General features: G+C 40.8%; 1 protein-coding gene across 2 annotated transcripts in view; it reads right to left on the minus strand.

The window, feature by feature from the left end:
- Window positions 1–535: 535 nt before the first annotated feature.
- Window positions 536–16,016, minus strand: part of LOC106516395 (unconventional myosin-Ic) — an 18,844-nt gene continuing 3,363 nt past the window's right edge. Inside the window, exons 1-32 of one of the 2 annotated variants that reach the window (XM_014006735.1) lie at window positions 13,975–14,118; window positions 12,597–12,755; window positions 12,392–12,507; window positions 11,036–11,234; window positions 10,858–10,938; window positions 10,513–10,692; window positions 10,343–10,441; window positions 9,753–9,866; window positions 9,592–9,663; window positions 9,383–9,502; window positions 9,214–9,296; window positions 9,014–9,119; window positions 8,816–8,896; window positions 8,642–8,733; window positions 7,951–8,045; window positions 7,806–7,852; window positions 7,585–7,665; window positions 7,334–7,439; window positions 6,779–6,896; window positions 6,575–6,688; window positions 5,583–5,659; window positions 5,283–5,351; window positions 4,951–5,035; window positions 4,681–4,840; window positions 4,497–4,580; window positions 4,312–4,405; window positions 3,718–3,773; window positions 3,502–3,637; window positions 3,242–3,312; window positions 3,058–3,155; window positions 2,863–2,962; window positions 536–773 (exon numbers count right to left, since the gene is read on the minus strand). In XM_014006735.1, the coding sequence (XP_013862189.1) occupies window positions 747–773; window positions 2,863–2,962; window positions 3,058–3,155; window positions 3,242–3,312; window positions 3,502–3,637; window positions 3,718–3,773; window positions 4,312–4,405; window positions 4,497–4,580; window positions 4,681–4,840; window positions 4,951–5,035; window positions 5,283–5,351; window positions 5,583–5,659; window positions 6,575–6,688; window positions 6,779–6,896; window positions 7,334–7,439; window positions 7,585–7,665; window positions 7,806–7,852; window positions 7,951–8,045; window positions 8,642–8,733; window positions 8,816–8,896; window positions 9,014–9,119; window positions 9,214–9,296; window positions 9,383–9,502; window positions 9,592–9,663; window positions 9,753–9,866; window positions 10,343–10,441; window positions 10,513–10,692; window positions 10,858–10,938; window positions 11,036–11,234; window positions 12,392–12,507; window positions 12,597–12,722 (3,087 nt within the window). In that variant the 5' untranslated portion in view covers window positions 12,723–12,755; window positions 13,975–14,118 and the 3' untranslated portion in view covers window positions 536–746. Of the gene's footprint in view, window positions 774–2,862; window positions 2,963–3,057; window positions 3,156–3,241; window positions 3,313–3,501; window positions 3,638–3,717; window positions 3,774–4,311; window positions 4,406–4,496; window positions 4,581–4,680; window positions 4,841–4,950; window positions 5,036–5,282; window positions 5,352–5,582; window positions 5,660–6,574; window positions 6,689–6,778; window positions 6,897–7,333; window positions 7,440–7,584; window positions 7,666–7,805; window positions 7,853–7,950; window positions 8,046–8,641; window positions 8,734–8,815; window positions 8,897–9,013; window positions 9,120–9,213; window positions 9,297–9,382; window positions 9,503–9,591; window positions 9,664–9,752; window positions 9,867–10,342; window positions 10,442–10,512; window positions 10,693–10,857; window positions 10,939–11,035; window positions 11,235–12,391; window positions 12,508–12,596; window positions 12,756–13,974; window positions 14,119–16,016 lie in introns of those variants that run through there. The other variant, XM_014006734.1, reaches the window with a different exon arrangement.

The raw sequence follows: 16,016 nt of genomic DNA on the forward strand, positions 1-16,016 counted from the left end.
CTACATCATCCTCAGGGACTTGGATCTTTACCTCACAAAGCTAGCAAGAGACTTCCTTCTGCTGGCTTCGAAAGCCGACGCCTAAACAAACAAAAAATAAAAATAAAAACACAAGGATTGCACAGAAACAGGAGAGACTGAAAAGAAATAACCTGAACTGACAGCAGCTGAGTGGGATTAAAATAGTTTAGCTCAGTTTGTACACAGGAGTCACATTTTTTGGTGGTACTGAAGGGCTTTTTTGGGTATTTCCGAGAGTTTCTGTCTTACATCTAACTGTAAGTTAGAGATAGGCTCCTGGAAGACCTCCCAACATCCTGTTTCCTCCACCACATCCCTAAACTTCAGGACTTTCCAAAGAAAATATAGACTATTTATTGACTTATTTATTAACATATTATTTATTTCTAAGTGGTTTGTTTGAGTTATCTAGGAATAAAGAGAAACTGTGTTTTTTTATGCAGAGGATATTTTATATTTGATAAAGATTGTTGTGTATGTGTGTGTGTGTGTTTGACAATAAAGAGATGAAGCATTTGAAAACAGTGACAACTTCATTTTACAATTTAGTGATGCTTTTAAATAAGTATTGATTATTAATAATTTTTTAATATATAAAAGAAATTAATCTTTCTGCTGAGTATATTTTTGCATTTGTCGGTATAATCCTGTCAGCTGCAGAAAACTCATGCGTGGCGGTCCTCCGGTCAGGATCCGTGTTTGTCTGGACGTTGTTTTCTGTTTCTTCATGTGGCGTTAATGCGAGGGGCCGTCTGAGGAGGGGGGATCAGATTGAACACAGTCAGAAATAAGAAAAATAAATGGGGGGACTTTCATTTTCCCAATAACATGAAGAAACATTTCATTTGTTATCACACGTCAGGACATAATCTAATAATCTGGTCTTTACCGGCTTCCAAAATGACTCGTATCCAACCTGAAGTGAACAAAAACACAACACCGGTTCTAATTTTCTGGCAGATCACCCATCTTTAAAAGTCTCACCTGCCAAATCCAATTTTGGTCGATGCCAATTTTTTGTTACAAGCGGCACTGTCAACGTTTCAACCTTATTTCACTGAAAAACATTGAATAATACCCTCGAAACAATAAAGACTTGTTTGAACTGGACATGAGGCAGTGCTCACAGCAAATAGGGACAGAGTCTGACTTTAAGAGATGGGGAGGTAGAGAAGATCGGCTTCTCATGTACATGTCGACTGATCTTTCAAAATGAAGGAAATCGGGGCGGATCGATTGGTCGGCCACTTTTTCGGTGCCTCTCTAATCTATCATTATTTTTGTTTTTATGAAGCAGTGTGTGAAAAATTAAGTCCACCCCATAACTCTTCCTTGGAAGGAATTGTTTTCCAAATGGCTTCATCATTGTCTCACATGGTCGTGAAATAACTTTGTCCCATTCCTCTTTACATCATTTCTTCAGTTTATTGCAGACGGTTGATTTTACTCAGCTCAGGGACTCTGACCAGAACATTCACCTCATATTTCTCAGCTCTTCTGTTATTTTTATGTTATTTTGCTGATGTATTTGGGATCATTGTCCTGTTTTATGACCCGTCTGGTCCAAGTTTGAATTGTCAGAGAGATGTCTTCACATTTGACTGTATAATATTAGAAGAGTTCATGATCGACTCGATGACTGCAAGGTGCCCAAACTCTCACCCCTCCACGACCTGGACATAGCTGAACAATAACTATATGAGCACCTATAGCAAGTACGGCATCTGTTATGGTCCACACACCAATCATAAACAGTCATTAATCAGAATGATCTGCATCTCTACTTTGGTTCCTTCTATCCATTTTGTTCCAGCGGTTCTGTGGTTCACTCAGACACAAGTCTTGCTGCCATGTTCTTTTTAGAAAGAAGACGGTTTCTCCTGGCAAAGCTTTTAGCCAAAACAAATTTGTTTAGTTTTGTTTTATGTTCTTTCATGAACTTTAACATTTATCTAGCTAACAGAGGCCTGCAGACTCCAAGATGGAGCTCTTGGGAATTTGCTATTTCCTTGAGTGTTACGTGGTCTGATATTGGGGTGAAATTGCTGGGCTTCATTATCAGCAAAAGTTGCTTCTCTAAGGTCATTGCTACTGATTTCTTTCCTTCTTAGCATTCAATTTATGTGTTCATGTGTTTTATGCTAAAAAAATTCATTTGAATTTCGCAGCACAGGGCTAATAGTATTCGAACATGAAATAAGACTGTTTTTTTAAGAATCTCCTACCATTTCTGATGCTCCCACTTCAGCACATTTTCAAACACTGTTTCAGGGAAGGGCACTCTGTGAGGCGGGAGCTCAGATTCAGATTGAGCTCCAGGGGAGAACTGTACAAATAGGAGGAGCTTTGTACCAGCAAGTGTTTGGGCAGCTTCACGGATTTCTCAAACAAGCATGAATGAGTCAAAGCAACACTCTGGGTAGGTTTTTGATGAAGGAATGACGTTATAACATGATCTAAAGCTTAATTTTGCATAATTCTCCCCTTTAATACACACCCCCTGTGTGAACCAGAGCAAACTGCTAAAACTCCTGTTTTTACAGAGTTGGTCCTAAACGCTGGAGAAGCAGCAAGGGTGCACCCAGTTTTCCAAACACAGCTTTTCAGTTTGATTTTGCTTTTGTAAAATAAAAAATGACACAAAGGCAACTGTAGTGTTGTTGTTCACTTGAGGCTACATTTAAATAATTTTCAAACCCGAACTAGATAATTAAAAATCTCAATAGACTGTGTAAAACCCTACAATATTAAATGTTTTTTCCCCCCATGGCTTTATCAAACCCTCCCTCCCTACTCTCTGCAGGCTCCCCCCACATGATCCTCGAACAGCCTCTGACTCACCACTAGCAGATGTCCTCGTTTGCCTTTGGCCACCTTCAGCTCTGGTCCCCYGATGAAATCAATTATTCCTTCTTTGCTTCGGGTCATTGCGAAGCGAATGCTGCGTTCCACGCCACAGGAAACACATCAGGAGAGGATAAGGTTATGGTGGTACACTTCCTCAGCACAGACGAGAGCAGCCAGATGGAGCCTCACCTGCCGGGGCTGATATTGACGTAGTTGGTCTTGCTGGCCAGCATGGAGAGTTTGGTCACCAGCTCGATCACGTGGCTGCAGTGCAGCACGGCGTCGGCCTGAAGGGACACACAGCAGGATTGAAAAGTAGCAGCGCTTGTTGTGCTCTTGAGCAAACAGCCACGGCTGCGGCGCCCTGCTGTACCTTCTGCTTGCTGTCCTCGCACGGCACGTGCAGGACAACCATGCCGTCGCTGTGGGAGCTCACCGAGATGCCTGATTCCAAAACAAGCAAACAAAACAAAAGCGGGCTTGAACTSGCTGCACTCAAAAATAATCCATGTTGATCATTTTACAAAAGGCTGTAAAGTTTCCTGTCAGAACACAAGCACACGGTCACCACGTGGTTGCTGGAGATAGCTGCTGAGGGTGATGTATATATTTACCGTTTCATTTGGAATGTACCTCTCAGTGTGCTGTAGTCGATCCTCTGTTTGATCTTGGTCCTGTCCACCAGCACAGCGAAGGTGTTCAGGAGRAGCAGCTGACGAGCGCGAGGCTTAAAGCCCCTCCTGTCGTACTTCACCACTGCAACGGCGTACTAAGAACCAACATGAGACTCGTTACCATGGGGGAAGCTTTCACCCTCCTCGTTCAAGTGGTCCCCCGACCTAAACTCACCTGCACCTTTTCACTGCCAAGAGTCTGGAGCACTTTGAGGCTGATTTGCTCCCGTTCTACACAAARAGATGGAAAACAGCTGTAAATGTTGGGTTTGCGTCGATGTTATAAKAACAGTTCATATTTATTGAAATAAGGTTCAGTTAAAAACAAYTATTATCTTATCTGTTGTTGAGATCCAGCTGAACGACTTGAGTTTGGAGAAATAGAGTCAGAATGATGAGCTAATGTCTGAGTCTACATGCAACTGTAACAATAAAATATTAGTTGACTCAGAYGACCAGGTTAAAGCACACTTTCAGGTTTTGTTGCTGTTTAGGCGATAAGTCAGTACAAATTGGTGCAATCTTCACAGCCCAAGTTAAAATTATAACAGTTACATCTTCTGTAACGATAGTTTGGCCCCACTAAAACTAAACTGTCAATCTGGCAAGGATTAAACTTTTTTTTCTCCAAATTGAGGTCGTTCAAAAAGCTATCTTCACCAGGTAAGRTATTAATTGTTCATAAMCTTTCTAAAGAACCCCACTTCAAATGATCTGCACTATTCCTTTTCCAGAGACAAAGTGGACCGGCGGATGCAGGAACATGTACCAAGCCTGGAGTCCAGAAAGAGCCTCCCCACACCGTGAGGATAGATTTCTTTCTGGTCCTTGAAAAGCTCACTGGCTACGACCTTCTGCATCATCTGCAGGAAACACAAAAACAAAAGGAGCAAATAATTCAATCGATACAGATTTAAAGAGCGATGATGGCGATGTGATCTGCAATCACTGCACCTGCTTCTTCCACTCAGGCTGGACCCTCCTGCAGTACTTGATGACCATGTTTCGCATGTGCAGCGTCTGCAGATGCTCCGAGGCCTGTAGAGAACGGAAACTTGTCAGCTGTAAGCCGAAGTTCCTCTATTTTTTATTTTTATTTAAGAGTAGCAAATTTAGTTTATGGAGTTCCTGCAAATACCTCAACGACAGAGGGAGGGGGCGTGGGCCAGCTCTTGTCTAAAACACTCTGGGGCAGATTTTTGCTCAGCTTTTTGAGGAAGGACTGGCGTACATGATCCAGGAAATACTCATTCTCAGGGCAGTATTCCTCATTGCGGTAGATAAAACCTTTTATGAATCTGAAAATGAGAGACAGTGTGTGAAAAGATGTATGTGTACACACACACACACTCACACACACACACATGCAAGGCAGAACRCGAAACAGAAACCGAGAGGAAGCATCAACCTGCGGATCAGCTCTGCAGCCTGTCGACGTCTCTTAGCCCTCCTGCGAGCTTTCATCCCTCGCCACCCTGACTGGATCACGATCACTACACACACAGACACACAAACACAAACATATGCATTACATTAGCACCAAGTCAAACAAACCAAACACCAGAATCACAAAAYTAACAAAAACAGAAATTTTGCTTGAGATTAAACAGAAATGATCGACATATTTACAACCAGCTGAATAAAGCCAGTAGACCCAATATGAAAACCAAGACATGAATTAAAGTTACCAAATGTTTATGAACATTTAAACATGTTTAAGCTTTCTTAGAGGTAGGAAACCTGCATGTCTGATGCGTTGATACTTGGCCCACTCTCTGTAGCCTCGCCAGGACTTCTGCAGGATCACCGCTGCAGCAGAACAAAACAGATCTGTTGGACTTGTGTTACTACATCAATCTAAACTGTTTAACGAAGCCATGCAATGTATTTATTACTGTGTTTTCTATGTTTATGTATAATAGTGAAAGTGGGTGGGAGAATATTCACTAAACAATTAAAAGAATCTCTCTGACACCCTGAAATAACGAGCAGCTCACAAAAGGTCATCTTAAGTGTCACATTTCGGACTCTGCTACATACCGATCTCTGGCTTTTTTGCCTCAAGGGCATCCTCAGTCATGAACAGAGTTTTGGGGAAACGAATGAAGATTTTGGATCTACAAAGCAAACATGAGTGAAAAAAACTGATGAGCCACATCTGGAAAACAAACTGGACTTGGTTCATGTAGCATTTATACACAAGCTAAATGTTTGTTTAGCTGTTTTTTTAACCTTCATGTTTTGGTTTATAGGTTTGAAAGCAAAAGTTTTACCTGTTCTTACTTGATACATGAATTATGCAGCTCAGGCCTCCTGTGTCCGATGTTTCACTTCCTAATATCTACAGTGAAAGGAAGTTCCTGTCTGCAGGCTGGCACTTCAACTCCTACTCCTGGCTGTAGTAGTTTGTGCAGAATGTAGTTTTGCATTTTCTTACTTATACACATAGGAACCCCTGTTTTCAGGATATTTATTTATTCATTTCACCTCCATCCATTTTAAATTGAACTCAGGCTTATAAGCGTGGCAGCCAGTTCCTGTTCTTTAATTTGAAACTTTGSATAAAACGTGTGTTTCCTGAAAATGTTTTATAAAAGTATCATTAAACTCACACAATGAATTCCACCACTGACATATTCATCTGGTTTTAATTCATTCCTGTCTGTTAGTTTTTGTTTTTGCACGAAAGGACTTTTACCATTATGTTGTTGATGAAATTAAAATCTTTTCAAAGTTGAATAAGAAAATTAGGTTTTCTTAATTCCTTTTTGCATGTAAAGTTGTTTGTAAAGTACAAAACTTTCAATTTTTTCTTAAAAGYCCTCATTTATATACAMCAATGTTAGCAACATCAATTAAGACAATAATTTATGGCATCAAAATCAAAAAATGAGTACAAAATTTATAATTTTTTTACTTTTTTGTTTTTATTTAAACTTTTTACATTTTTTAATCCTTCTCGTTTGTTTGTTTGTTTGTTTGTTTAGTTTTTAAAGGATTTAAATGTCTAAGTAACCCAACACTGACATTACCTGCCCAGCTTGAACTCCTCTGGTTTGTAGCCAAGGTGGTTGACCAGTGTGGACACACCGTCCACCAGTTTGCCCGGCCAGCTGGGCCACGTCTCCGGACACAGAGGCTTGTACCTGAAGGCATTTTTGTGGATGAATATAAAGCTGGAGGTCAAACAGAACAAACAGGCAGCTGTGGGTCAGCTGAAGAAAAGCTCCAGTCACCTCTGCAGGAAGGCCTCAAAGCGACGACGGTAAGCAAAGCCGGCTCTCCTGACCCTCAGGTTCTCCATCAGACCCAAATACTTCACCTGGTGTCGCACCAGAACCTCATCAAACCGTCCTGCGGGCAAACCGCTTAGTGATTAACCAAAACATACCAACAAATTTCAGCTTTTTCTGTTATTTTCAGGGATAAACCTGGTCAGATCATTTGTTGCAGTTGCAACATTTCCTCAGTCTTTTGTATTTAGAGCTTTTTGGTCAAACATGTAGCAAAAGCTCAAATGTTACACTCCTTTAAAGGGTTTATTCTTTATTTTAAAATTCCTGCCATTTCACAATGAAGAAACACTGCTGCATTCTCTAAATATTTGCCATAACACACMAATATTGAGCCTTCCAAACTTTACGAGGCAGGACTCCGAGCCACAGGCCACTCATTTATCTCACTCCAGTGCTCCTGAATGAATGAGCCAGCACTGACAGCGTGAACTTTTTGTGACCAAACTGGGGAAGTTTTCAGAAGTCAAATGAATTAATCAAAAYGTAAAAATGCACCTGGCTGCTTGGCGTCGTTGGGTTTGATACAGCGCACRTAGGACGGCTCTTTGGACATGAGGATCTCCATGAGTTTCATCAGGCTGTTTTTGAACTGAGACGCAGCCTGAAGAACAACCAACATGAAATCTGTAGGGATAATTTTTTATGCCTCTGAAGTTCCTGCTATGTAAACAGCAGGAGCAGCTGATTTAACTTAAGTCGAAGGTGATTTTCACAAAAAAGTGAGGCAACGAGTGAATAATTCACACCATCTCTGGACGTTTCTGGTCGATCACTTCCTCTTTGCGGAAGCAGTAGCTCAGGATCTGGTTGTCTGACTGGCACATAACCTGAATCAAAACCAAACCACAAAACCTCATGTGAACAGAGCAATACGACATACCCTCCTTTTTTCTCTTCCATTTTTAGAGTCAAGATTCAGTTTAAAATAGCTGTAAAGTTCTGAATTGATCGTTTTCATTAACCTCACCTCCTTCAGGTTCCTGTTCAACAAATCRTTATTCTTGTCCAGGAAACCTGAAATGAGAGGGAAAAACTCAGGTTAGTTCYGCTCTGTAGGCACTAAAGTCTGAGTAAAAACATTTAAACGACCGGTGAGGAAAATTACAACCTACCGTTAACATTATAGTTGACCTCTCCTGCATAGTGCAGCAGCCTGAACTCCTCCCTGCTCATTACCCTGCGCGTTTTTCCATTTGCCAACTTGTGCCTGAAACACCGACACAGACAACAGAKGGAATGCAAAARCACTGACGAAAAATAAMACTTRAAATAGGTCCAAKTTAGAAATGATTTCGATATGAAGATYTATGCAGAAACAGAAGTGCGGCGATGAGGGGCTTGTTTTTTGCCAAACATGGCGCTGTGCATTATGGGTAATCGTCTCTACTTTGGTCTCATYTGTCCACAGGGAGATGGTGCTCGATGTTCATTCAGACAAAACTTTGTGAACCAAAGGTGTTCTGCCATGTTCTATACAGCTCTTTGTGTTCAGTATTTTTGTTTTTAACTTTAACCTTTAACCTGTTAGTCTCTTGTTTTTCATTTTCATATTTTTTAATTATAGCAACATGGTGGAATTTGTGGAGTGTTTTTGTACACTTGAGGTGAGAGTTGAATTATTTCAAACATCAATCCTGTTCTTGAAACCAGTGGACTTTATTTTTCCCTTTGACTGTACACACTTAACATTTCATATGGTTTATAAATGTTTCTGAATAAAAATAAAACAATATAAATGAACATATTGAGCCTTGGGGTACTTCACATGCAAAAACCTGTTTGCTAGGATAAAACTATCCTTACGTAATAAAGTGGGGATGACCGCCCACCGTGTCCTCTAACTTCTCTAAAAATGAGGCRTCGCAAGTTTCTCCAGGTCTCAGACACTCCTCGTTCTGAAAGACAGTCAGTATTTACATTAGCAAACAGTAACAGATAAAAAAAAACAAGATTAGTGTTATTTGATGCTACACTCACCAGAATGGAGATGATGCCTTTGTGTTTCTCCTCTATCAGGTCACAGATGATCTTGTTGTCAAAGTACTGCACTGGCTCCCACTGCATTTTAAGGACAGCAATGTTATGTTCCCAAGGAGATAGAAATATTGCCAAACTTGTCAAAGGCATTTGTTCAGATTACTCAAGAAAAAAAAAAAGAAAAAGTATGAAACTCACTGCAATCCCCTCGGTCTCGTACTCCTCCTGCTCAGATCTGAGCGTGAGCTCGATGAACAGCTGCTGCAGTTTCTCGTTGCAGTAGTTGATGCAGAACTGCTCAAAACTGGACAGAAATAGGAGAAATGAGTTCATTAACTAAATGAATTATAGAGGTTATAAAGTGTTGGTCTCACGGGCTGTGGGGTGAAAAGCTGTACCTGTTGTGCTGCAGGACCTCAAAGCCATAGATATCTAGAAGCCCGATAACTGAAGAGCCTTTGCTGGTGTGATAGATTTCATCCTGCAAAAATAAAAGCAARCAAAAGTAGTAAAACCCAGCAGCCACKACAAAATAGACAGTTATTCTGGGAGTTCCTGTTACTGCACCTTCACAGCCAGCGACTGGTTGATCTTCTCCACCAACCAGTTGAAGGTCCGACCATACACGGCCTTGGCTAGAGCATCCCGAGCAGACACTGCCTGCTCAAAACTTAGCGGGCTGATCATCTGAAAGCCACAAAGACAGGAAGAGATCGCATCAAAACCAATCAGCAACACACCGAACAAGTCAGAGGAGGGGAGARGGTCAGGTTCACCTCCTCTCCTTTGGCTGTCAGTTTCTTATGAGTGAGTGCCTCCTTCAGGGCTGAGCYGTCCACACTCAGCAGCTGCAAGGCAACAACAACACATTTGCGCTCAGCGCTGCTGATTTCGTGCATATTTGAGCTAACAGTAATACCGGCGGGACGGCTCTGACCTTCGCGAGACATGATAGCTCAGTCTCAGTGGTGATGTAAGTTTCTCCCTCCTCCCCTTCCCCGAAGAGCGTGTTACCCAGATGGAGAACGCTGGCGATGATGTTCAGCAGCRTCTGAGGTCAGACAAGGAGAAGACCAGCTGAAAACAACCCTGCAGATAAACTTTTAAAAAATGACTGCAGCACGAGAAGTGGAGAGCGCTGGGAGCTGAATGACTGCTGACATTTGGTAAAGCAGCTAAATCAAAGCTAAAAGCTAAAACTAGCAAAAGCAAATGGTAAAACAGTAGATAAGAGCCAAGTTAGGAGAAATCCAATAAAACAGCAGAAAAAATCTAAAGCTAAAGTCAAATTTTAAAAAGCACAAATGTTTGCAAAGATTTGACGAGTTCTTTATTTTTAAAAGTTAAATAATTMAAAAATTGTAAACATGATGTAGATGTGGTGTCCTGAACGAGCAGATTGTTTTGACATTCGAATGGTTAAAAAAGCTGAAAATATTCTAAAGTAGTTACAGTTAAAAGAAAACGTACAAAAGAAACTACAAACAGGAAAATAATTGTGTAAAYGTTGCTCAGCAAGTTTGTTACCTGAACTTCTTCTGTGGTGAAGCCGATCACACTCAGTGCTTTCGTCACAACTTTCCAATTATTCTTGTCGCTTATAGAGCTGACTCTGGGGCAGTTTCCCTGAGGAAAGAAAAAAACAGTTAAACCCAGTTCGACCTCCACTGTATCGCTCTGCCCACCACACTCRGTACCTTGACCAGGTAGCGATAACTCTGAGGGTTTCTCTCCAGGTTCAGGTTGCTGAGCAGGTCGTCGTCGCCTCCATCCAGGAGCTGATAGAAGACGTGGAAGTTTCTTTCGCCGTGGTTCTGGTGCACGACTCGAGATTTCTCCAGCAGGTAGTTCAGGATGTGACCGCCTATTGGTGCTCCCTTTAAGACGTTACACAAAACGATGGGCTCAACCTCTGTAAAACGGATGGATTTTTCTGTTTCCTAAAGGTGGCTAGCTGTGGCAGCCATCTTGAAAGATTATTTAGAAGTTATCCAGTGGGTTAGGAGATATTTTGCTAACAGAYTGAGTGATAAAATGTTTACCTTAAAGTCAAACTGGATATCCATGTATTTYCCAAAGCGACTGGAGTTGTCGTTCCTCAGTGTTTTGGCGTTACCGAACGCCTGCAAACAAAGAARCAAAAATGTGCTTTAAAAAATGACAGAGTACAGTAAGTCTTTCTAAGTAGTTGAGATCAGTCAGAGAATGTTGTGAACACACCTCCAGGACTGGGTTGGACTGCAGGAGGCGATCACCGAGGGTCTTCATGCGGTCGTTAGTGGGGCAGGTGACAGCRTAGTACAGGAGAATCTTCTTGGAGGCCTCGGTTTTACCTGCTCCACTCTCACCRGATATAAGAAGACACTGATCCTTCCTCTCTGTCTTCATGGCCCGGTATGTGTTGTCTGAGATGGCATAGCTGGTGAAACATACCCAACAAGCTTCAGTGACAAACTGTACAGACAACAAAMCAAACACCTGCRCTCATTAGGAAAATTTAAAGTAGCAAATGTGATTTTCTGTAAGGAGAGTCCTATGATCCTTCAAACCACACAAGGGATAAGATACCTGGTGTGTGTTGTTGTGTCTGCATCATGTACATAAACGGGAGAAGTAATGCTGAGTGTTAAATGAATAAGCTGAAATGTGCAGAAAAAGCTGCCTATTCTAGAGTTAAAACAGAACAGAAGCTAAAATGAGCAAAACAGAAGTTAAAATGAGCAAAACAGAAGCTAAAAGGTACAAAACAGAAGTTAAAATGAGCAAAACAGAAGCTAAAATGAGCAGAACAGAAGCTAAAATGAGCAAAACAGAAGCTAAAAGGTACAAAACAGAAGCTAAAAGGTGCAAAACAGAAGATAAATTGAGCAAATAGAAGTTAAAAGTTTCAGACAGTAGCTAAATTGAGCAAAACAAAAGCTAAAAACAGCAGGACTGATGCTAAAAGGAACCAAAATAAAAAATAAAGCTAATAGGARCACAGCAGCAGCTAAAAGCTAAAATGAACAAAACAGCTGCTAAAAGCCAAATTTACAAAAAAAATCAATCATGTTTGTCACACATAATCACCCGAAGATGACTAAAATGTACAAAAGTCACATGAAAAACATGGGCAGAACATGTGAAACACGTGATTTTTAACATGTTTTTGTTCCAAATTCACACAGGAAGTATTTAACATTAGGAGGGAAAGCAATTTAATCCAAGCTGGTCCTGCGCAAAAAAAGTAACAAAACAGGTTTTATAACCTTAAATCATTAGAAAACTGCTTTTTGTATTAACACATGTTATTTAGCATCAAAATTTATTTGCTAATTTGAAACATTTAAGTGTGTTAAAAAAAAGCAAAATCAGAAGAAAGTCTGAAAAGAGCAAAATACTTGTACACAGTACTTCACACACACTTATGTTTTACATTCTTTTGTGGCTCCWTGTGAAACTGACCCGTATGGTAAACAAACGGACAGAATGAGGTCATATTTRAAGTGATTTGCTGGTTTGAAACAAGTCAACAGTGTTTTTAGTCTGAAGACAAAACGTTAACTGAAAAGCGTGGAAGATCGCGTGTCGACTCACATGTGAGGCGATATTTCRTAAAAGCTGACCCCTCTGTAACGGTCCATCTGCTGCTTGGAGTAAATCTCCAGCTCTTTGTAAGGGTTCACTGACACCAACACYGAGCCGATGTACGTCTGAGGCAGAGCATCAGAGCAGGAGACGCCCAGTTAGAGCTGAACATCAGCAGAAGTTTTCAAACACAGACAATGTCGGCTTTATTTACATAGATGAGGTTTTCTCTGAAGCGTCTCCTCAGGTTCTCGATGAAAGCCGCTTCACTGTTGTAGTTCTCCAGCAGGACAAAGTCCTGCACGCCGACCCTGTCGCGGGCCGTTAGAGCRCTTTCCATCACCAAACGCACCCGTCCTTCAACATCCACTTCCTGCACAGAAAGAAACGAGAGGATTTCCACTGCTGAACTTTGTTAAATATAACTGCATGAATAATGTTCGGCTTTTAGAAGCTGARGCATATTTTAAAAACAAAAGAGAAAAATTTATTTTTATTATTATCATCATCATCTGCTGCCATAAGGTGTCTGTGTCTGCCATTGTCTCTGTGTTAGCAAAATATCATAGGGACCACTGAACAGATTTTAATAGGACTTTAAGGATAGAATCGTTTGATTTACAGCTACAACTTATTTACCTTTATAGTGAACCTCATTCAAGATGGCTGCCACAGCCCATTGATTAAATAAAACACAAAAATGGTCATAATTCAGTCAGTTTTACAGATATTGTGATAWAATTTAGTGTGGTTGTAGGTGAGAGTCATTCACAACACATATTCCGAGGGTTACTCATTGCATAAGATCTTTGCTTAAAACTTTTRCATTAATTGATGGAGTTAAAGTGTGTTTGTTAGCAATGACTCTCTGAAACCAGTAGATGGATTTTAATGAAAGTTTCAGAAAATAATCTTTGGATTTAAGTGATTGTTTGAAGTCAATTCAATTAAAGATGTCAGCAGAAGTTTATCATAATGCATACTCTGAGTGTGAGATTGCACATTTTTTTTCTAAAGTTTGAGCAGAGTGGCCAYAACTCGCTTCTCAACATGAGATGATCCGAGTCTAAAACCTGTGGTGGGCAAAAGGCCTTTAAMTGTCATCTTCATTAGATGTAGTAACCTTGTAATGGCAGCAGGGGGCAAAGAAGGTCTTCTTTCACCAACATCCACTCAACTGACATCTGCTGCTCAGGATTATACGAGTTGCCATTTWGACATTTACACACAGTTAACATCAGTTTATGAAGAGACTAGAGGTATTTCAAGAAAAACACGCTGAAAGTATAAAACTAGCTGCAGACATGTGGAGCAGAAGCAGACCCTCACCAATAAACAATGAAGACGTTTAAGAAATCAGAAAATAAAGAGGATCAACTCTGTTTATGTGATGGTGAGTACTATCGTACATGTACAGTACAAACACGCTGGCATCTCCAGACAGGACTGTAGGAAACTATGTGTACATAACAACCACAACATGACGGTAAACATCACAGGGAGAACAGRATGGGATTATTGTGAAGCAGAGTGMAAGTCTCAGTTAGCACACACACATACAAAAAGATTTAATCCCAATAGTCAATACTTACTGGCAATAATTATCCAGAAAATGAATTTAGTGCGTATTTAATCCACTAGAGCGACCAAACTAAGAGAACTCTGTTCAGTGTCAAAGGCTCGGTCATAAGAGCAGCCCCTCTGATTCATATCTAATAAACAAAAAAAGTGGAACAAAGGGGCCAGACTTCCACAGGACTTCTGTTTTTCTTGAATGTAAGAGCCTCTCAGGGGTCTCGTTTGGCTGCCTATCGCTGCTAAAATGTCATTWTCTCTGAAGACTGGATGTGGGAAAAAAAACACGAGGACAACAGTGGACAGGAGCCAAGAGCGGAGAAAAGTCAGCAAACACTTCCACCGCAGCCCCTCCTCCCCCCTTTTCACCTCCACAGCATTGTTCTCCACACACAGGTGGGCTTCCTACAGATAGTAAACAGAGCTTGAAGTCGGATTTTCTTTTTCCAAAGGATACATGTAAGGAATGTTAAGGTCACAGGGTGGGTGCTCACTTATTTCTTTTTTTTTTCTCTGTTTTGCGTGCCTCAGTTGCGCTTCAAGCCATGACACCCATGTGAGGAAAAATATTCTTACTCTGCTGTTGGTGAGGTGGGCGAGGCCGATCCCAAGTTTTCCAGTTATCTCTGATCGTTTGTCATCCTATAAGGAGCTGAAGGCATTTCTAGCATTTCTTTGAGGAATGCACATCAGCCGCTACACTTTTAGTTGAGTTGAGAAATGACTGAGTTGAAACAATTTGTGTCAAACATTAAGAAATAGCAGTTTGTGTAATCTCATGCCATATCACTGAGAGCAGTGGTTCCCAAAGTTGGGGTCGGCACCCCTCTGTGGGTCACGAAACATAAAGTGAGGGTCCCCAGATGATTTCCAGATATCAATTTAAATGCATCAAAAGCCGATAATAATAATAAATGAATAAAAGTAGTTTCATAGTTATTACGTTTGTTTATATTGTTATTATGCACATGATTAACAGAGTTATTAGCTACCTGGGGTCACAAGTTTCCGCATTTTGTGGCCCGGAAGCTAAAAAGTTGGAAAACCACTGTGTTGTAAGTGACTCTCAGCTAYCATCAAGTTTTAACATAATGTGTGTAAAACTGGCTGAGGTAGTTATTTTTGTGTTGACTAAGGTGGCTGCCATTTTGATGGGAGTGGACTCCAAAAGATGTACATCTAGTAATTACTTTTTTAAATCAACCTATTTGTTCTTGAAATAATTAGATTTTTTTGGCCAAACACAAAACACAGGTGGCAGAGCTTTCAGTTCTCAAGCTGCTCTCTTGTGGAACCAACTTCCAGTTTCTCTCCGTGAGGCTGACACTCTGTCTACTTTTAAGATTAGACTGAAGACTTTCCTTTTTGATAAATCCTATAGTTAGGCTTAGGTTTCCTGAATTATTCTTCATTTCTGCTGCTATAGACTTAGACTGCTGGAGCACAAACTGAGCACATTTCCTCACTCTGCTGTTGTCTTTAGTCACTCTCTTCTACATGTTTTTTGCAATTATTTCTATCAATAACATGTTTTCTTTGTCTCTTCCAGAGGAAAACACACCTGGACCAGTCCTTCTGTGTTTGTCTGTGTCTCTTTCCTATCCTCCCACTTCCAGATGGCCGTCGGTCCTGAGCCTGGTTCTGCTGGAAGTTTTTCCTTTCCACTGTCACCACTGTGCTGCTCAGGATGGGAGACTGTGACAAAGTGATTCAACGTAATCTGTTGGCTTTCTTAGATTATTTTTGTAAAATGCCCTGAAACAACATTTGCTGCAACTTGGCACTATATAAATAAACTGAATCGAATCGAACTGAATCCTTATTAGGACCATGTAATGACTTCTATTCATTTCTGTAGCCCAACCTCAGCCACCCTTCAATCATATCTTAGTCCTAAACCTAACCCAAAAATGGCGTTCCAAAAAAGTGGACTGGTGTTTGGTACACAAAACGATTACTGGTCCTGAAAAGGCAGGTTTTATATCAGGAAAGGTCCTCAAAAAGACAAAAACTAGACACACACACACACACACACACACACACACACACACACACACAC

This window comes from Austrofundulus limnaeus, unplaced genomic scaffold (assembly GCF_001266775.1).
Source record: "Austrofundulus limnaeus strain Quisiro unplaced genomic scaffold, Austrofundulus_limnaeus-1.0 Scaffold37, whole genome shotgun sequence".
NCBI lineage: Eukaryota > Metazoa > Chordata > Actinopteri > Cyprinodontiformes > Rivulidae > Austrofundulus > Austrofundulus limnaeus.